The 22,659-nt window shown below is 37.8% G+C and overlaps 1 protein-coding gene across 1 annotated transcript in view; it reads left to right on the plus strand.

The window, feature by feature from the left end:
- Positions 1–5,829: 5,829 nt before the first annotated feature.
- The window catches only part of COL28A1 (collagen type XXVIII alpha 1 chain), a gene marked incomplete at its 5' end in the record, with an annotated part of 144,637 nt that continues 127,807 nt past the window's right edge, over positions 5,830–22,659 (plus strand). The window contains 7 exons of the mRNA XM_079786735.1: positions 5,830–5,953; positions 6,856–7,412; positions 13,320–13,340; positions 14,898–14,954; positions 16,436–16,489; positions 18,383–18,424; positions 22,603–22,629. Of these exons, the coding sequence (XP_079642861.1) occupies positions 5,830–5,953; positions 6,856–7,412; positions 13,320–13,340; positions 14,898–14,954; positions 16,436–16,489; positions 18,383–18,424; positions 22,603–22,629 (882 nt within the window). The remainder of the gene's footprint in view (positions 5,954–6,855; positions 7,413–13,319; positions 13,341–14,897; positions 14,955–16,435; positions 16,490–18,382; positions 18,425–22,602; positions 22,630–22,659) is intronic.

Raw genomic sequence — 22,659 nt, forward strand, 5'->3', positions numbered from 1 at the left:
CAAAAGCAAGCCCGCTACACCCTGCCCCATAGCAGAGCATGCCTAGGCAGTGAGTGGGAAGCCTTCCACCTGCTTTGGAGAAGGGGGGGCAGTAAAGAATGGGGGGAGAGGAAAGAATGTGGAGCATCCGCAATGAAGAGGTGCTTGAGAAAGAGGCTCGGAAGCCTGACTGGAAGGTTTGTTCTGTTTGCTGGGCCGCTGCCCCTTAGGAAGCGCAAAGAGCATGGCTCTGAGGGCTTCCTGTGTGCTGAGTCAAGTTCCACAGCCAACTGGAATTGGCCTCAGTTTCCTGGTCTGTAAAATGGATGAAGCGTGTCCCAGTGCCTTCACTGAGCTTTGATGGCCAATTGAGATACTATATAAAGAAAATGAGGGAAGAAATGAGAAAGAAAAGGAAGGACAAGCAACACAAAAGAAAGACTGAAAGGAACCTGTAAACCCATTGTCACTTAAATAGGGAATATAGTCAATAGTGTTGTAATGATGGTATGATGCCAGGTGGGTACTAGAAATATCGGGGAACACTTTTTAAAGTATATGATTGTCTAACCACTATTCTGTAACTAATATAAAACCTGAAACCAATACAAAATAATGTTGAATGTAAAGAAATGAAAATTGGAGTGAAATTTTTATAAATTTCAAAGTTTAAATAAAAGCTGTAAAGGAAGGAAGGGGAGAATAAAAAGTGTTTTTCATTTTGCCACTTCATTAAAAAGACAGTTGTCTTTATATGGTGCTTTTATACTTTTCTAAGTCATTATCTCATCTTAATTTCCGGGCAACTTAAAGACAAGATAAGCATTCCCTCCACTATTCAAAGAAAGGAAATCTTGGTGTCTGGTCCTAATGATTCAATTGTCAAGCCCTTATTGTAAAGCAGGGTTAGTAAAATTTTCTGTGCAGGGTCATATCTATACTAATAAAAGCCTTGGGGGTGATCAGGCCAGCAGGGGAGGGTATTTGGGGGCAATCAGGCCTGCAGAGGAGCAGTTAGGGGGCAATCAGGCCAGCAAGGGAGCAGTTAGGGGGCAATCAGGCAGGTAGGTGAGCGGTTAGGAGCCAGTGGTCCCGGATTGTGAGAGGGATGTCCAACTGCAGGTTTAGGCCCGATTCCACAGGGATCGGGCCTAAACCTGCAGTTGGACATCCCCCAAGGGGTCCCATATTAGAGAGGGTGCAAGCTGGGCTGAGGGACACCCTCCCCAGTGCACAAATTTCGTGCACCGGGCCTCTAGTATATATATATATAAGAAAGTATTTTAAAAAAATAAAATAAAATCTACCTGTGTAAATATATAAATATATATGTTTGCTTCCTGGAAAATCCCATTTTACTTCTGCAATACACCTACTGTTCCTTCTTTCTATTACCAAAGCCCCACACAACTCCCTCCCTTCCTCAAGAACTGCTTTGTGGTGAGGAGACAATGGAAGCCCAGGCATTCACCTGGACACTTACTTTAATGATGCAAGAGTTGTTATAAGTGAGGCTCAGGGGTCAGGTAGTCCTGAGTTAAGATCCCATTCTAGCATTCTCTAGTATTAGCATAACAGTGGGCAAGTGGCTGAACTCCTCTCTGCCTCAACATCCTCATCTGCAAATGTGAATTCTTAGAGAACTTACTATAGGTAGGTGGTTGTGCTTTTGGAGGGCTAGATGCCATAATGTGTGTCAAGCACTTAGCATAGTACCTCGCTTGGTAAAGTGCTCATGAAATGGAAACCATTGTTACAATAAGCAGATGCATAAATGCTAACATGTATTCCTAAGAAAGCCAATTTAAAAGAATTATAGCACGGCCCTGACCGGTTTGACTCAGTAGATAGAGCGTGGGCCTGAGGAATGAAGGATCCCAGGTTCGATTCTGGTCAAGGGCACGTACCTTTATTGTGGGCACATCCCCAGTAGGGGGCATGCAGGAGGCAGCTGATCCATGTTTCTCTCCCATCGATGTTTCTAACTCTCTATCCCTCTCCCTTCCTCTCTGTAAAAAATCAATAAAATATATTTAAAAAATAAATAAAAGAATTATAGCACGAACAATTATATTGCTTTCTCTAGTCATCTTGCTGATCTCTGTCTCTCAGACTGTCCATAGAGAAGCCTCCCTGTTAGTTGTGTAGGGGTCAAGTGGCCTCTTGGCTCATGTTTTGTACAACAAACATTGTTAAATGTTTATTGTTGATAAACATCGACTTAAAATGGGCTGTAACCACAAGGTAGAAAATAGGAAAAAGAGAGAATGGAACCACCACAGGGACCACCTTTCCTGGATAGAAACCTCAGAATACTGACCCTTGTAAACCTACCTTTTATGTTACAGTTTGAAAGGATTTTGATAAATAATTAAATGCACTGCCTCCTTTTATAAGTGGGAAACGGAGGTCCCAATGTTACAGAGAGAACCCAGGACTATATTTAGATCGCTCTTCCACTATCTATTGTGCAAATCTTTTATTATGAAAACTTTCAAAAATGAGAACTATAGAAAGACTGGAATAATGAGCTTCTACATGTTCATCATCCAGTTTCAATCATTATCAGCCCATTGCCTCTCTTGGAAAACACTGCATCTGAATCAGGAGTCATTTATACTCCTTCACAAAGCTGTTTAGAACCACTACCTAACAGAGCACATACCCCAGGCAAAGAAATGTAAAAATAGAAAGTGAAGAACATAGCATAAGAAACAAAGTCGGACTCAGTAAGTGCCTAAAATGTAAAAAATTTGCTCAAGCTGTTTTTAAAACAGTCTGGAAATCATAGATTTGTTTCGAAAGGGCACTGTTCCTTTAAATTACTTACTGATCCCACCCAAATCTTGCACCCTGGCCAAATGCCTGACCACTCTTGCTTTAACTTAGTCTAATAAACATGAATAAAGGATTGCAAAAGATCCAAAGCAAGGACAATTTTTATTTCCCACAGAACAGAGAAATATTCACTAGCCAACTCCATCCCCAATGATGGTACTTGATGCTGGCCTTTCCTTAACCAGTCTTTAGTTCCTGTTTAACAAACTATTTATAAGGTAAGACATAACTGCTTTGTTTTAATCACTTATAATCAGAGAGGACCATTGTGGAACTGTGGAAGATTAAATTGTTCACATACTTACAGTGTGAAGAAAGCTTATCAAAAAATTTTATCCTCTGCTATTACTTTAAATTAATTATTAGAAAAATATGACTAATTGTAGAATTTAAAAATGTAGAAATTTAAAATGTATTTAAAGTTATTTAAAAATTAATTTTTAATGTACATTCTACTGCATAGCATTATAATAATGTTAATATCTTTTGGGGTATCTTTTTCTTAATTTGGAACATGTTTTTATAATTAAGTATTAACTGCAGAATACTTTAAAACTTGACAATATGGCAATTTGAACAAAGTATTTATACATCATTTTATTTTAAGGTAGAAACAAATGAGATGCAATGTGAATAAAATTGTTAAACTCTGCTGAAAGATAATTTCACTTATGAAAATTATAAAATATAAAGTCTCTTGGAGTTATTGATCCTAATAGTTACTCCCAAAATTTTAGGCAAAAATATGGCATTTGGTTAAATTTAATCTTTTTTCTGCATTTATAAAATTTAACCAATAGTAAACATAGAGGTTTATATTTCTTTCACTTAATAATGACCTCCACACCCCGAAACCTGTTTTACTTGTATGTGAGATTTAAATGAGAGAAAGATGGGAATTATTAAAAATGGAAGCAAAATAAAACATGGTAAATATTAGAAATATATGGGCTCTTAAGATGCCAAACTAATAAAGATTTCCGAAAGGTAGGAAAACGAAAATACTAAAGAAAGAAAAGTGGAAAGATATAAGCGTGTCCTACGGCCAATATCAGAAAACAGAAAGGAATACCAAACTTTGGTTTGGGAAAGCTAAATAAAAAGTGTTAGAGCAAATAGTAATAAAATATGAGACATTGTGATTATTACTAATGATTAAGTTACATTAGTGGAAATTGTCTATCAGAGATTCAGGTAGGAATTCATGATTATATTCCAAGAAAACTATGAACAGGTGCTTAGGTTTGGAGAAAGATAAGTTTTACTTTAAAGCCAGCATTTTCAAAGCCCAAAATGAGGCCTACAAATGAGAAAAAAAAATGGTTTTATTCTTCTGATGCTGCATGGTTATAACCTTTAGGTTTTTGAAGAGTCATCTTAATCATTGATCATGTAGCTTTAAAATCTCTCTCTCTCCTTCTCAGTGAGATTAAATTCTCAGTCTATGAGAAGTTCCTTCTGGTATAGGCTCAACAAAAAGAAAAGTCATATGTAATACCAGGGACATGGTGTTATTTCTTTCCCCCTAAAATGCAATAGCAGCTAAGTTTTGCTACATAGCTGTATCCTTACATTAATCTTCAGAATTAAATTTGAACAACCTTTCGTATTCTTCTCATTGGTTAGTAATGGGATGTCCTCTGTATATTCTATTTCCTTAGTACAATTCTTGTTCTTTCCTTTAACACCCACCCATCTTCACATCTTAGCATTCCTGGTCTAAAGAGTAGTTGACCTTTGGTCAATTGTACTTATGTACTTGCTATAAGGATGCTTGGCCATATTGATACAAAGTCAGCTTAATAAACTTCCTGCTAGATGATCCTATTTGAGAAACAGACCATGACATGGAGCCATTCATTGGTTCATCCCCAACCCAACAGTTTTGCTTCCCTTGGCGTTTCTTCATCTGGCAGGTATGAAAGATTTTCAGTCACTCATCTCATTCTTCACTGCTTTTGCATATATTTCTACCCCCTACTCAGAGCCTGGAAAAATCATGCTCATGATTTCCCAGTTCCCATTCCCTCAAGGCAAGGTGCCAAAGAAGGAAAATGTGATTCTTTTCCCAGAACTTCTGAAATCAATGTAATTTAAGCAGGCAAACATTCTGAAACCTTGGTTCAGAATAAGCTTTCTTATCCATTCTTGGGTATACTGAGCTAACCACACGTGAATCTTTTCTTACCAGGCAAGCATGTGAATTTAAAGTTATTTCACGTATAGCTGGGCATACTGAGTGATGGAAATGACTGAAGATTTTAATACAGGATTAGACTTTTTATTGTTAATCTACCCAGAAAAATAGTTTCACATGGCTATTCAGAAGGGGTGCTTCCTGATTTCAAGTCCCATTTCGGTCCATTAGCTGCAAGAACAGCTGCACAAATCTATTTTTGCTCTCATATTCTTTTGATTTATTAGATAGGCAGTTGTGGTCCAGCTTGGAACTCTAGTGGAGATACAGTTTCCAAAACAAGAGTAGAAAAGAGAAAAGGGGTTTTATGGAAACAGAAGGGCAACTTAATTTTTGACTTGACCTCTGAACTCACTGAAGTTGTGAGTACACATAGTAAGACTGAAATGTGGTGGTTCTCTACAGCCTGCAAAAATATTGGGCTGATCAGGAATTAATTATAATGAAAATGAATGAAACAACCATGTGACAGTCTGAATGTGGAAATGTCAAAGCAGACCCTGTGATTGAACCACAGTCGCCAGAATGGGACAGAAATGTGTTAAATGGCTCTCCCAACTTTGATTGATAGAAATATTCACTAATGAATGTTTGGTTATAGTGCCATAATTTATTTGGATTAGAAACTTTTAAAATCTCAATGTGCATATTCTTCTATAAATATGAATGAAAACTCTTTTCTCCATTCACATGCCAGTTTTCAATTCTGCTGGAGTGGAATTAAAAATAGTAAGCATTATATTTTATTATAGTATTTATAACTTATTTTTCTATTAAAGGTGCTACAGGCAGATGATTTTTCACCATCTACCAAAATGTGGAATGGACATTTTGTCTTTTATCTCCTGATCTTGCCAGCTTTTATGAGTCAGACCATACATGGACAAAGAAAGAAAGGATCAAAGCCCAATTTACTTGCAAGAACAAATGATCTCCAGGGTAAAAAAAAAAAAAAGAAAGTTTTATTTTTGTTTTTAATGATTAGTTTTAGCCTGTTCAAACACTAACATGCATTTTTACCAGTAGCATTTGATGCAAATAACAAACTATATATATGTGCATATATGTGACCTTCTACTTTGATATGATTATATTATGAGAGTGATCTACCTTACATACTTATAGGACATACTTATAAACATCAGAGTTTTTTAAGCACTTGTACATTTATTATCTCGTTTAAGCTTCGCAGTAATCTTATATATAAAATAGGCATGAGAGAGAATGCCACTTTCGTCTTATGGATAAAGAACGGAGGCCCAGAAAGGCTAAGTGGCACACCCAAAGCCGTAGGCAAATTCACCAAGATTCAATCTTAAATTCCCTGCTTTTAAGTTTCTTTCTCCCTTCCTGTAGCTACAGTGTGAGGTGTATAGTTACTTTCTCTCTTAATTTCAAAAAGTAAAAAAACCCAAAACACTCCAAAACTCAAAAACAAGAAGGGGCCTCACTAACATGAAACACACCAGAGAAAAAGGTGGAGTATTATTTACGTATAGACAACTTTGCCCGATGTTTGTTGAATTTGTAAACTATGATGCACTTTCCCCCCTCCCATTTTAAGCAGGTTTCCCTTTGGGAAGATGCTCAGAATATATGGTATTTTAAAAATGATTGCTTTTGATTTGCATGATTTTACAAGAGAAAATGAATATATAGACTTGCAAAGAGATTTAGTTCTTCACACCTGAAGCCCTATCTATAAGGTGCATCTCTTTCACACTTCTCTCTCCGCTCAAAAATAAACAATACACACCATACCAGCTCAGGGCTTTTCTTATGTAAAATTGTTTCATGAGTAGGTTCAAGCATTTTTGCCTAACCTGTTTATTCTGTTTCAGACTCCACTTGCTTCATAGATGTTGTCTTCATCGTGGACAGCTCTGAAAGTTCTAAAATTGTTCTCTTTGACAAACAGAAGGATTTTGTGGCTAGCTTGAGTGACAAGGTTTTCCAATTGACCCCGGGTCGCTCCTTGAAATATGACATCAAACTGGCAGCTCTTCAGTTTAGCAGCTCTGTCCAGATCGACCCACCCTTTTCTTCTTGGAAGGATCTACAGACTTTTAAGCAGAGGGTGAAGTCTATGAATTTCATTGGGCAAGGTACTTTCTCTTACTATGCCATCTCCAATGCCACTAGGCTACTTAAGAGAGAAGGACGTAAAGCTGGTGTAAAAGTAGCTTTGCTGATGACTGATGGCATTGACCACCCAAAGAATCCAGATGTTCAAAGTATTTCTGACGAAGCCAGAACTGCAGGAATATTATTTATCACCATTGGACTTTCTACTGTAGTCAATGAAGCCAAACTGCGTTTGATATCTGGGGATTCAACTAGTGAACCCATTCTCCTGCTGAGTGATCCAGCCCTTGTAGATAAAATTCAGGATCGCCTGGTAGGTATCTAATGGGGTGGTTTTATAGACATACATCTCATTATAATAATTTTAACTATAAATTCTGTAAGAATAGATACTGGGTCAAAGAAATGAAAGAAAAAAAAAAAAAAACAACCCCACCTTGGAAATGCAAAGAAGAATCTTTCCAAAGTCTCTCTCTACTTCTTTGATAGTTCACTTCACACCAGATATACTGGGGAAGTACCAGGCTCATTCTCTGGAGCTGCATGCCTCACTTTAATGCTAGCCAATGCTGGGGATTTGAGAAGGATTAGTTTCCAATCATACACCTCAGGCTCCTGTTTATACATCCTGGGCTCATTGAACACTGCTGACTTATACTCAATTTGAGGTCAACCTATGGTCTGCTATGTTTGTATTCAGTTGATCTTTTCCCTTTCCACATGTGCAGAAATACTTTTTACTTTGTCTCAACTGTTGCCATATTATTCTCAGAGTTCATAGACTCCCAATGCGGAAAAAGCAAACAAACAAATAACAACTCCTTGTTTCTTAGGTGGTAACAATGTCACCCAATGTAAAATCACCTACGACCTGCAGTCAGCCAACAGTTTCTCCCATCAGATCAATGAGTCCCTCTTTATTGATCTGATTGGCTGAGTTGATGCTTTCTTCTTTACCGGTTGCTCAATTGTGTGTAAGAACCTTTCCTTGCTGCTTGGTGGAACATAAGGAGGCAAAGCAATCAAAACAAAATTGCCCTTCACCGTATTTTTCAATGAAAAATCTCCTGGAGAAAAAGTGGTTGATTTGTTGTGTTAAAAATTGATTTTCTTAAAAAGATTAATTTTCTTAGATTTGTTACAAGACAAATATATCCTTCAGGGACTGAGCATTGCATATGGCTGTTTTGTGTAGGTTGGAAAAAACCTGAGGCTCCATTTCAGAGATTGTTTTCCCCTTTGTCCCTTCCTCCACTCTTTCCCCCCCAACATTACTCTTCATTTTTACTCAGCTGTTTTCAGCATGAGACACTGAGTTTTTCTTATCTAAATGATAATTATCATATCTTGAGTGCCCTGTGTGTTAGGCATTGATCTGAGCACTTTATATATTTTATTTTATTCAATGATTACAACAATCTTGTGATGTAGAAACTGTTACTATCATCATTTGATCATTGAAAATTTAAGGCCAGGCGAAGACCCCAGAGTCTTCATGCTTAACCCTGTAAAGTCTTGTGAGAGGGGAAATAATAGCTTGGGGTGGATGCTTACTCTGAGCTGCTCTTTTGTGTGAAAGAGAACTGTGCAGGGTGCCTGGCTAACTGCCTAGTCCTTCCTGTGCTGTAATTTAAGGAGTCCTCGCCAGGGAACTTAAAACAGAAGGCTCCGGCCTGTGCAGGAGAGAACACCGAGGTTGTGATAATGACTTGCCTGTGGCTGACTGTCGAAGATGCAGGACAGGCAGCTCCTTGTTTGGCCAGATGTGAAGGCTCGGGAGGCTCGTATCCCCCCAGGCACACCCTCACCAAGAGCTCCTGCCCAACCAGGAGGAACACAGGCTCTTGGCCGCAGACTCCATGCAATACTGTTTGCTCGTTTCTGGGGAAACTAAAACAGGACCAAGCATCCTAATGACTCCGCTCTTCCTTAGCATCCTGGGATTTTAGCTTGTTTGTTCAGATGGAAGTTCTGTGAACAAGCTACTTCTTAGAAGGAGATGCCTCTTTCCAAACACTTCCAGAATCTGAAGGGCTTATCAGGCTCTTCGAAGGAAGATATACCCAAGTTTCAATGGAACTTGTCTTTTCATCAAACCACTGGAAAAATTCATCTAATCTATTTCTATTACATCATTAGTTGAATTTTTAAACTTTTTATTTTGAAATAATTATGTAGCTGTCTTTTAAAAATAAATTAATTAGGCATAATTTCTATACAAAACTGCATTTATTTGAAGTACACAATACCATGAGTTTTGATAGATGTATACACCCGGGAAGCCACTAACACAAGTAGGATACAGAATATTTCTAGCACCCCCAAAATTTTCTCATGCATCTTTGCAATACATTTTCCCTCGTCCCTGAGCTACTACTGATATTGACTTCTCACTCTAGATTAGTGTACACATTCTAGAATTTTACATAAATAAACTCATTCAGTTGTGCACCCTTTTGGTGGCAGGCTTCTTATTCCCAGCATAATGACTTAAAAATTCATCTGGGTTGTTTTTTGTATCAGCACTTTATTCCTTTTTATTGCAGAGTAGACTTTATGGATGGACATGAGTGTCCATGATGAGTAGGTTTTGCAGGAGCCAAGAAAATTCAGGAAATCATTGCACATTCTTGGCACCTCTAGTAGAAAGTGTCATGTAAGAACCCCATGAAAACATTTCAGTTCTGAATCACCCAAGAGAGGTCAATGATTTTTAAATTGAAAATTATTTTTATTGCTGTTTTATTATGATTTACATAACAGTGTTGAAACCTAAGGAACTCAACCTAATCTCCTGAATATATTACTTGGTCCTTTGGAAGAGAAAGAAAGATGTGGAGATTTTAAAAAATTATTTACTCTATCATCTTCGATGTTAAATTTTTAAAAAGCCTTTATGGGACTAAAGCTTGTGACACATTGGTCTCTTTCTCCGAAGATTAAGAAAACCCCCAGTTTAGTGTATCCCCTTCTTTATACACCAAAAAGAGATCAACTTGGTAATTGTTCTGTCATCTTTAGAATGCTATACTTTCTTAATTTATTAATTATAGTCCACTTTTCAGTTTTTGAAGGCTTCCTCTCTTTAGAGCCTTATTTCTGTTCTCTGTTTAAGGTTTGTATTTTGCTAAAGCCGCAAATAGTTCTTGTCATAGAGTTTGTAATCCTTGCGACTAAGTTCTTTATTTTCATCCCATTTGCTGTTGTGCTATAACTTCCGAAGCTTCCTCACATTTCCTCTCTCCCCTTCTCAGCGCAACGATGCCATCGTCATTCACAAAATTGGCAATTCCAGTCTAGCCTTCTCCTTACACACACATGCCATCACAAAACTCTGACTTCATTAATACTGTTGCTCTAGTGAGGGCCTTTATCTATTTACCCTTTTCATTTAAACTACAGTATCTACCTAGACCTTAATTGACCTTCTCTCTGGCTTTAACCATGTTCTCCACACAGCCCACCACTCCGCCTCAGTGAAAGCTCCCACTGCGTCCCAAGGCCTCCAGCTCTGCCATGTGGGCTTCTCTGTCCACTCTTTCTAAATGTCCTTCCTCACTGCTTCTTTTGTCTAATTGCCCACACTTGTCTTTATGACTTCTTTCCTCATAAACTTTGACATATAGAACAGCATTCCATCAAAGAGTTGGTCCTTTGCATTCCTCCCTTCAAAATTATCCAGAAAATCCACCTATTCCAAGAATCTATCTTGTTACCCCCACCCCACCCCCCAATCCAGGATCTCCTTCCCACGCTGCTTGCCCTGAGCTATCTGTTCTCCTGTCACTGGGGCTTAAGACTATAAGTGCCCTTAGGGATGGAGCTTTGTTCATTGTTTGAAACAGTCTTATCTATTGTGCAGTTTTGGGTCCACTTTTGTTTCCATAGAAATATAAATCCCAACAAACACAAAATCAAATGAGTTCCCAAAATAATTAGTTGTATTGTTATGGTTTTTATCCTCATGGCACACATTTTTAGATAGTAATATGGCAAAGCAGAAATTAAATTTTCAAAGGAAGAGCTAGAAAAGTGTAAAATTAAACATCAGGCACAGTAGCAGCTAAATTCCTGAGTTTAAAATCGATAAGGACCTTGCTTATTATAAAGTGACAAAACTTTAAATTTTTATTTATTTCACTAGTTCTCAAATATTACAATTTGACTTGTATTATAAGTTGTTTTATTGTCTATTTCATATTTCTTTTCCCTCGCTCTCTCCCAGAGGAAATCAAGCATGTTTTAAATATTTTCATAATTTGGATCACATTGCTTTTTCACTCAATGTTTTTGAAAAAATTTTTATGTTGAAATATGGAGATCCAGGACATTCACTTTAGCTGCTGAATAGTATTTCATTTGTTGATCCATTCCACTATTGATGGATATTTTAATTATTTCCAATTTTTCACTATTAAAAACAATGAATGTTGAAATGTACAAGAATTTCTCTAGGGTATGTCTAGAAAAGTTGTCAGGACAACAGGTGGAAACAAGGACTTGTCCTGGGCAGCCTAGAGATAAAGCAGGTACATCTTTACCTTTCTCGACACAGCCGAATGTTCCGGAGAGGGGTAATGGCATTTTCCACTGAGACTGTAATTGTTTCTAAGTTCCCGTTTCACCACATGACCTACTGGGTCTTACAGGTACATCTTTAAGACACTGTCTGCTTTCAGCCTGGATTTTCACTGGCTAGTATTTTAAAACCATTGGGTTGAGAAGGGATTGAGGAAGGGGAGAAAGAAGTCCAAAGGTGAAACCCTGAATTTTGTATGGATCTGTGGTTTATAGCTCCCAAGACCATAAAATGGTCAAATTTTCTCATTTTATATATGTTGGAAATGACCTGGAAGGCTTATATGACTTGCCCAAGGCCACATGAGTAGTTAATAGTGGGAACAGAATGAAAACCCTGGATGACACTTAATGCCCTACCTCAGTGGTCAGCAAACCGCGGCTCGCGAGCCACATGTGGCTCTTTGGCCCCTTGTGTGTGGCTCTTCCACAAAATACCACATGCGGGCGCGCACGTACAGTGCAATTGAAACTTCATGGCCTAAGCGCAGAAGTCGGTTTTTGGCTCTCAAAAGAAATTTCAATCGTTGTACTGTTGATATTTGGCTCTGTTGACTAATGAGTTTGCCGACCACTGCCCTACCTAATTTTTCTTTCCATTAAATTGAGCCACTTAAAGCATTTTGCTGTGTCTTCCCTCTATATTATTAGTTTGTATGGAAATAAAAAAAAAAGTAAAAACAAAACTATAAAAGTACAACTCTGACATATCTTTAACTTCCTCATTACATCCTTCATTTTTAATATTTTGCAACAAATATTCTAGTGCTTTTTACTTTTGTTTTCTGTTTTATCATATATATGTTATCCCTTCTTGATTCAGTCATAAGGCATTAAATTGATACGTAATACCTACCTTAAGAAAGCAACAATTCTATCTGTAAATATAGGTTAATTTTCCCCCAGGGTTTGACCTCAGACATGGCCTTCAGTGCACTTGTTAGACAATACCCTAATTTCTCTAAAATTAGGAATTTAAAGTAATTTTGAAAAATATTCTGGCTAATTAATTTCTGTGTGGGTAAATGTGAAGTAACACTGAACTTAGTCAGGTGGCTCAGCCCAAATGTGTGACCTTGGACAAGTCACAACACTGCAGACCAGGTTTCCTTATTACAAAATGAGAGGTTCAACATGATTGCCTTCTAAGGCTCACTCATTAATATATCATGAAGTCATAACCCTATAACTACTGTTTTAATACTTCCAAACAAATGCATGTATGTATAGGGATGGAAAAAATAAAAGAAGACAAAATACACAGTTAGGTATTCTGCCGAAGTCTTTGTAACTAAAACTAAGAAATTTCTCATTATGACTGATTAAACTTGTAGCCAAATTAAGCTTTTAGCCAGATCATAGAGCTGATAAAGGAAATCAAAGATAAGCATAGGGTGCAGTAGGATATTCTTAGATAACAAAATAGCTTTAATGTTAGTTCTCTTCATGTCTCTTATTGTTATGTGGCTCGGAGTATTCCTTGGGTGGTTGGCTGGTAGGCTTATTGCTTTCACAAGGCTAAAAAGGCTGAATTGCTCTTCTTTGTAGAAATTGCATATCCCATAGGGAATAATTAAGACTAATGAGAAGTTGGAAGCAGAACCATGAATTGAGTTAATGTTTCATTCTTTTCCCCTCCTAGGACATCTTGTTTGAAAAGAAGGTAAGAACCACTTTCTTTGAATTATTCCAAAAGCTCACATTATCAAATCAGCATTATAATTCACATTTGGAGATAGGTGTGACAAAAAAAGAAGTGTTTAACTATACTTAAAAAGAGCCACTCTATTTCTAGGCCACTGTCTAATTTCTTTTAGGCCACCATATCCACTGCAGGTTGAAAAATTAGAAAAAAAAATTTAATGTGATTTTAGAAAGTAATGATAACCAAATGACATAGTTTTTGCTTAGTTTGATATGACTTCTTTTATTCTAAGCATGTCTCTGACACCAACTACTCGGGGAATGGGGTGGGGGAGTCCTTCATTTTGGGAGGTGTGCCTGTAATGGGCAGGGTCAGGGAGAGTGTTCCTGGTTAAGAGACAGGGCGCAGAGTCGCCCCCTGCTGCCTGCTGATGGACTTTAAGCTCATTCTTCCTGACAGTGGCAAAGGAAGCTGGCCAATATTGGTTGGATAGTACTTAGCACAGAGATGACCATCAGCCTTCTGAGGACTCCTGTACTCAACATGTGTTTCTTAACAGTAAAGAGTTTGGAACGTCTGAACTTTGTTCGATAAACTGCTTATTTAACATCAGAAAATTGACACGTAATATTGCATAAAATAATAGGCGCCAACCAAACCTTGTAGAGCATATTTCACGGAATTACACATGGTCAGATAAACCATTTTTATGTGCCATTAAGACAAGAAAACACTCTGGTAATTAAATTATGATATAGTGCCTTCTTAATTAGGATTTTTCATTTTATACTTATGCAAAGAGTCCTTTTAGATTTATTTAGATATAGATTTTTACCATAAAACCTGTATTACATATATGAAAATATATAAGCAAGATAAATTGGTAATTTCTAAAGTTTCTTCACATTCAGAGTCTAAATCTGCTGAATCATTTTTTGTCTCAGAGTCATTGGTGTACTTGTTTTTCTATAAAATACCTGTCTCAGTTCTGTCAAAAGCACTGGCGACCCAGCATTTCTTGCGTGCTGCAGTAGTGTCTCTGGAGTTTTCTTCCATTTCATTCTGTAAGTTTTGAAGCACGAATGCAGAAAATAGCAATTTCATCAGACTGAGCTCTCTCTGATTTCAGAGATGCTATCATAGGAAAAATGTGCATCTTAGAATTGATTAAATATGTTTTAAGTCAAATGTTTTCCTTTGCTGAGTAAAGCACTCTTTGATATTTGCATATTATTGAGCTCTGATGTGTTATATAATAGAGAAACAGCAGAAATTCCAAGAGTCCACTGAAAATATTTATCCTTCCCCTTTTTAAACTAGCAACTGGATGATATATATGTTTGATAGGAGGTCTCCTCAATTTAACCATGGCAATGTTTAATAATACTTTAGCGTATTCAATTATGTCCTTATGAGGTCTGAATTTTCCTAGAAGAATGTATTAGGAAGAGCAAAATCTCCATAAACTTGCAAGATAAAATTACTTCAAGGGGGTGTTCCATTTAGTAATGTACTGAATAAGATTTGAAATGCTGTTTCACTATGTATTAATATTGTTTTTCATTAATGATTCAGTGTGAACGCAAGATATGTGAATGTGAGAAGGGCGATCCAGGCGATCCAGGCCTTCCGGTGAGTATATTTCTCCTTTGAGCTTAGGGTCAAGTCAGGAAGTCCTGGCAATGATCACTCCACTCACGCTTGAAAATACCAGGACTATTCTGTGTTGTTGAAAAGCAGTTGCGTGCAAAGAGCAGCAAAAAAGAAAATGTTTTTTTCTTTCTTTTGTTCCTAAAGGGATACCTTCTGTCCTTAGGAATAAGCCTGGGATTTTACTGACCTGAACTAAGGTTTAACATGATTAAATTGTTCCCCTAAAGGTTATTTCGGCATCACTTCTTATGTGGCAATTGGGGCCAGAATTTCTCAATACCGAAGTGAAAATATAAAAAGATCTTTCAAATACTCAGTGCTTTAGGCAAAGCTTTGTTTGTTCCACCTGGAAACAAGCGACACAGGCCTCTTTGTCTTTACACTCATCTAAGAGCAATACCGCATGGCCTTGTGTGGAGGAAGGCCGGGTCAGGAAGCCTTGGGGATTAGAGTGAATTCTGTGACATGGAAGAGCATTGTGATGACTGGAGATGCTGAACATTTCTCAAATAGCAGATCATCCGAAAGCATCTATGCTTCCTTTTCAGTACTTCCTTTATTCATGTGACTGCAAACCTTAATGTTCAGAAGCACAGTACAGATATTTCACAAAAGTGCATGGATAAAATGTTTGAACTAACACTTGTGTTTGGGGATGGGAAGGGAAATGCGTGCTGTGAACTTCTTAGCCTATGACACATGTTATCTTGAGACCTGAGTCCTAAGCCTATACGTTTTCCACCCTCTTCCCAATCAAGGCATTAGAAAGTGGGGGATGTTTGTCTTTTTTATTTCAAAATACAAAGTTTGATACATTACATGCTAATGTGGCAGTCAGTAGACGCTGACTTTAGCTAAAGCAAAGGCTTAAATTTCCCTTCCTATAAAGTTTTGTTTTATACTTATTACACCAAGGGATTACCAGTGGAAGGTTTACTTGTGATATTGAATTGTGTTTTAGAATAAACAGTAGCAAAACTTGCCATAACTGAGCTAACCTGACAACTTTAGTCAATCAATGTTGTTAAAAGGGATAGTCCCATGTTGTAATAAGGATAAAGAACTGCGTCATGTAACATTTACTGGGTGCCCCCAAAACCTCTCAGAAAAGTGAGCTTTTTGATGGTTTGAGAATAAGAAGATGAAGCACCTTTCTGGAATAAGATTTGGAGAACTCTCTTCTTCCATCTTTGGAGATTGTCCCTTGGATATCAAGGAGAGAGAGAGACATTATCCTCTTTTGGATAATCTAGCGAATCTGCCTATTCAAGACTGTGCAGCTTTCCTGATATGCATGAAAAGAGAGAATAGAGTTGACTCTCTTCTTGGTAGGTAAAGTATTTTTTTTTTTTACAATCTTCCCTCATTTCATGGGATGAAGCTGATCAGAAATTATTGTAAGGTGTAAGAAACTAATAGAACGTCTGTTCAATATGATCTTTTTTTCTGTTTGCCTTTAGGGTACCCATGGAAACCCGGGTATCAAAGGTGAGCGAGGACCAAAAGGAAACCCGGTAAATGAATGAACAACTTCCCTTTAAACCAGGGTGTCTTCTTCTAACTTTATTTCTAGAACAAAAATTAAGAAAAATTAAGAGCATTGCAGTATATGTCAATGCCAAAAATCTGATGATTTCTGTGAAAAATATAAATTGTTCATTTCCTACATTAGCTGTCTGGTTTTTGTTAGCTTGCATTTACAAATTCTGAGTAACAAATGGCCATTTTAGTCAAAATGTCTAGGAAACCTTGGAACCCAATACATAGAAGCCTGTAATTAAATAGTGATGTCCCATATTAATGAGTACAATGTCCATGAATTATTAAGACATGTTCCATGTCAGATTGACATAGATACTTATGTTTTTATGGATCTACTTTGTAGATAACTAACATAAAATAATAATAAAAAAAACCCCACCAGATTGTCTTTCACTCTTCAGGCATTTTCTCTAATTTTTTTCTTTGTGTATCCATCAAAAAATTCTAGATTAATTATTTTTAATGATCTGTTCTGATCATTGTTGGGATGATGGTGTTCCAACTTTTAGAGTGACTGAAGGTATCACAAGACAGAGATTAGTAGATATAACTGTGAAAAATTTAAGGCTAAATTATGTATAATGAACATAATGATTAAAATAAAGAGGAAAACATATAGGGAAATGTTTTCACCAAATAGAATGGACATTGGGTTAATTTCTGTAGTACATAAAGACAATGAAATGAGTAAGAAAATATCAAGCTTCTAATAATTAAATGGTCAAAGGACTCGAATAATTTCCAAGAGAGGAAATAAAACCAGTAAATAAAGAAATAGAAAAATATTTGATTTTACTATATAATGAATGAAATTTAAAATAGAGGTACTGAGGTACCCTTTAATACAAATAATTCACACTGTAGGCACTTTGGCATTCAGGGTTGTTGGGTTATATTTTGAGGCAGGGAAGAGGCAATTTTCTAGTTCACATAATTTGGGTTAGTCTGTGTTTCAAATTTAAAAAAAATCTTTTTTTATAAAGGTTAACACAGCAATATTAAAGTCATAATAACTAGTGATAGCAATATGGTGGTGAAACTGGTTTGCTCTTCGTTGCAAAGGTAATGTGGCACATTGTGGAAAGCAATTAGGCACTACATAAGAGGCATTGAATATTAAAATATTTAACCCAATGATTTATTTCTGAGAATATACTTAGGGAGATAATAAAAAATATAATAAGTTAGATGCATGAAAGTATTTTTGTCAATTGCATGCTTATCAAAGAAAGGGAATGTAAAGCATCTTTGTAACACACACACACACACACACACACACACACACACACACACACACACACCCCTACACTCACCTTACTAGTATTGGGTTCAGATTGCCATTATGTCTTCTTTGTGTTTTGTTTTGTTAAATACCTGTTATAAGTCTATGTTCACATTTCATTTATTTGGCTTGCAATTTGGTGCCACAATATATATTTTCCTAAGTCTTGCTGAAATCAAGCAATCACTCTTTAGGACATTTTGGAAAACATTCCGAAGCCCCTTGGAGAAAAGCCAGAGGGGCTGGCTCCTAGTGGGTACAATGCTGTATTTGAGAACAATAGCTGTGTTGTTACACTGGGATGCAAGACTTGGCCTTAGCTGTGAAAATGTACCTGGATTCTGCACCCTCTACATCTGGCTTCACTTCAAAGGGCTAAAGCTATCTGAGCTGCTATTTTCTCCCCTGAATTGCATGGTGAAAATGTCAATGGGAAAGGCCAAAGAATTTTCCTTGGCCTTTGGCGGTGCCCGGCATTGGCTTGTCTTGTTAATCTTGGAATTCTGAATAATGCATTTTATTGAGCAAAATCAGTCCCTCTGCATGGCTGTGGAATTCTGACTGAGTTTTTTGTTTGTCACAGGGTGATGCTCAAAAAGGGGAACCTGGAGAAAGAGGCCCAGCGGTATGTACACAACTGGATTGCCTTCCTCAGGAAGTAATCCCAGGGTGCTAAGATTCTGTAATTGGCCACTTTGACCCCTGGAGTGCAAGTGCAACAACGATTTATATCTGCGTGTGCTAGTGATGTCTCTCTCACACAAGCAATCAGACAGATGATGAGACGCGTGGTCCACCACGTGACATTCCCTGGTACTAAATTGGACACCTGTGAAAGGCTCAAATAAGAAAAATATTTTGCTTTACTTCTTGTATTGTTTTTTTCAATAAGGAGAAAATTAAAATTCTGGAACTATAATGAGAAATAATTACAGAAAAATTTTTCATTAGCCTTTGGGTTAGAATTGCATCAGTGTAGCAAATAGCAGAGAAGTATACAGTGAACAAAAGGAGACTATGATAATTCTCTCCTCTCAGTCTCTCCTTGGGTGAAAGCCCAGAGGTTTTAAAAACTGTTGTCTTGGTGTTTTTGATTCACTTTATGAAAGAACCTGAGAGAAAGTTTGAAAATTTCAATGGGAAGCCACTCAGAAATTTCTGTTATTTATTTATTCAGGAACCATTTCTTAATTATCTTCCTTATATAAAGCATGTTTATTAAGTGAAAATAAAATTAAGACAAAGCACTTATATTTTTGAAATGTTTATTTTCATAGCAGAGATAAGATTTAAAATAGCTACTACATGAAGCAGAGTGTCAAAATATTGTGAAAATTGCATGCACAAAGTATTATGGGAATTCAGAAATTGGAGTTGTCAGGGCAGATTTTATGGGATGACCCCCAAAGGCTCTAGTATTGTGATAGGAAAAGACAGAACAGGAAGGTGGAAGGGGACAGGCATTCCAGATGAAGAGGGCCATGAGCAGCAGCCAGAGGGAAGGCAGTGTGTTGGGAAATGGTGAGACAGGGTGCCTGAAGAGGGGGTGCTCTATGCCGGTTGTAAGGTCTTGGCTTTGCTAGGTGATGGGCACTTCCCCTGAGATTTTAGATGAGGCATATGACCCAAGACTGTGTATTTGGAATATTAGTCTGGCTTGGCTCTAAAAGAGAAACTTAAGTGGGAATAAACAGAAGGAAGAAGCACTTAAAAGGTTTGTTGCTACAGCCTGTCCTATCTAATAAAGAGGGAATATGCTAATTGAACATCACACCCTCACAAATGGCGGTGCCCACAGCCACAAGATGGCGGCGCCCAGTCCCCTCAGCCCTGTCTCATCCAGCCGGAGTCCCCCAGTCCCCTCAGCCCTGCAGGGGCAGGCAGTTGGGGGCTATCAGGCTGGCAGGGGAGGCAAGTTGGAGGTGATCAGGCCAGCAGGGGAGGGCAGTTGGGGACAATCATGCTGGCAGGGGAGCAGTTAGGCCGGCAGGGGAGCGGATAGGGGGCTCTCAGGCTGGCAGGTAGAGTGGTTAGGGGCAATCAGGCAGGCAGGCAGGCGAGTGGTTAGGAGCCAGCAGTCCCGGATTGTGAGAGGGATCCCAGATTGGAGAGGGTGCAGGCTGGGCTGAGGGACACCCCCCCTCCCCATGCACAAATTTCGTGCACCAGACCTCTAGTATGAGAAATAACAGGGAACTGGCTAGAGCTGCTCTGGAGAATATGAAAGCCACCAGCCACCTGTGCTTAACTGAGCAGCTGAAACATGGCCAGCCCGAATTGTGGTGTGCTTTAGAAATAAAATACACACCAAGTTTGGATGACTTGGTATCCCCAAAATAGATGTAAATTATCTCATTGATATTCTTTATATGATTACATCCTGAAATGACAGTGTTTTGGACCTATTGGGATAAATAAAATATATTATTAAAAATTAATTTCACCTGTTCATTGTTTTTTTATGTGGCTATCACTAAATTTAAAATGACATATGGGGCTCCCATTTGGAGCTCACATTCTATTGCACAGAACTGGGCTACAGTGATGACAAAGTAGAAAGGAAGAGGACATTGTGAGAACCAGGAAAGGAAAGAAATGATAGGATGTGGTGATTAAATCTAACTCATATATACAACAAATACTTATTGAGCACCTTCTATATGTTGGGCCCTCTTTTAGGTGCTGGAGATACAGGAGTGAGCAAGACAGATAGTTCCTGCTGCATAAAGTATTCTAGCAGGGGGAGGCAATAAAAAGGCAAACAAATGAAAAAGAATTTCAGTCAGTGGGAAGTGCTATGGAAATATGAAACAAGGTCATGAGGATGCTCTAGGCAGAAAGAGCAACAGAGACAAAGGCTCTGAGGTGGGAACAATCTTGGCCGACTCAGGAAATGGAAAGAAGCCAGACTTGATGAAGGGGGTGGGAGGCGAGGCTACAGAGGCAGGCAGAGGCTAGATCACACCGTGCCTTCCTGGCCTGGGTCAGGAGAGTGGATTTAAAATAGTGCAGTGGAAGCTGTTGGATAATTTTAACTGGTTGGACTAAAGGAATGTAAGGGGGGAGTAGAAAGAAAAGATGATTATAAAATTTTGATACTGTGTGATTTGAAATATGATGATACCATTAATAGAAATAGGAAAGTCAGAAACAATTTTGGCAGAGACCCACAAGTGCAGTTTTGGATATTTTAAAACTACTAATTAAGATGTCATGAAAAGCTTGGACAGCGTGGCTCAGTGGTTGAGCATCTACCTATGAACCAGGAGGTTAGGGTTTGATTCCAGGTCAGGGCACTTGCCCAGGTTGTGGGCTTGATCCCCAGTAGGGGGCGTGCAGTCCCCTCAGCCCTGCCTCATCCAGCCGGAGTCCCCCAGTCCCCTCAGCCCCGCAGGGGCAGGCAGTATTTCTATCCATCTTTCCCTCTCCCTTCATCTCTGAAATTAAAAAAAAAAAATGCCATGAAAGAAAGTAAGGAAGGAAGAAAACTTTTAGCAACAAAATAATAAATGAACCAGAGATTTCAAGAAAGAAAGAAAAAAAGCAACAACCTGTATTGGCTCCTTCTAAAATACAGTCTTAATTCTTTTAACATAAAGTAATGACAGAATTTGAAATATGGTTGTGTGTTGTAAGGGGTGGAAAGCACCCCACGTTCCCTAAGATTAGAAGTCTAGCTTTTTTAGCACTGCTAACACAAATTGTTTTAATGAAGACCCTAATTTAACTGTTTATACATAAGCCTTCATTTTAAGCACCATCCTAAAAATTAAGCCATTTATGTGAATTAATATTTCCAAAAATGAATTAAATTGCAGCAGCAATATTTTGGGTTAGTTCTACTTTGATCTTCTATCTCTCAGTGACCACTCATTTGACTGAGAAGTGTTCTTTCCTCCTTAAAGTATTCCTTTTTACTTTTGTGACAAAGTCACACATAGAACAAAATTTTGTAGGCGGACTTACATGTAACTGCAAGAATAGTTTTCTATTCCACTAGTTTCTACAGCCCACTTAAAATCTGTCTTACAATTCCATTTTCACACTTGAAAACTACAGTTGTATGAAGAAGACATGACATCCTACATGAAAAAGACTTGCCGTTCCGTAAAGTTGGTAACTTCTAGTCCCTTTGTTATTCACTATGGTATTACTTAAAGAGGAGAGGGCTGTGCAGGGTTCCCAAGAGGAGCAAAGGAGCAAAGTTCTGGCCCCTTATTTATGATGAGATAAAACTTATTAAATCAAAGCTCACTGTCTCATTAGGGTAGAAAAAGGAACCATTCATTTCCTTGATGTTTATATTCTAGACTGAATGTGAAAGAGGGACCATAAAGAATATAAACATTTATGCACATTTTAAAGGACATTCAGTATTCCAGCTCATTCTCAAAGCCAATTTCTCTACCAGTCCCTGAGAAACATTCTTAGTTGTGACTGCTCATAGTTTTGTTTAAAAGTCAATGTAACAATTTGAAAGGACCATTGCAGGTCTTCACTTGTACAATGAGTTTCAGTGTCTAATTTCTTCTTCAGCTTCAGGCCAAAGGGTAAGAATTTGGGTTTGAAAAAAAACCTGGAACTGAGAGTAAATGTAATACATGGAAGACTAGTTTCTCTTCTTCTCACTAGTAAATGCACAGTCCCTAAGTACAAAGTGAAATAGCCTAGGTCTCTATGGTCTTATTTTCCAAGACTTTACAGAGGTGTTTTGTTGTATGTTATAAATGAAAAACATAAAGTACTTCCTCTAACTATGCCTTCTAATATCATATTTCACCTTTTCTTTTCTTTTTAAATTAGGGAATTCCTGGGTACAAGGGTGAGAAGGTAAGTTTGTAACAGCAAGCAGGCCAGATT

This window comes from Cnephaeus nilssonii, assembly GCF_951640355.1.
Source record: "Cnephaeus nilssonii genome assembly, chromosome: 12".
Lineage (NCBI taxonomy): Eukaryota > Metazoa > Chordata > Mammalia > Chiroptera > Vespertilionidae > Cnephaeus > Cnephaeus nilssonii.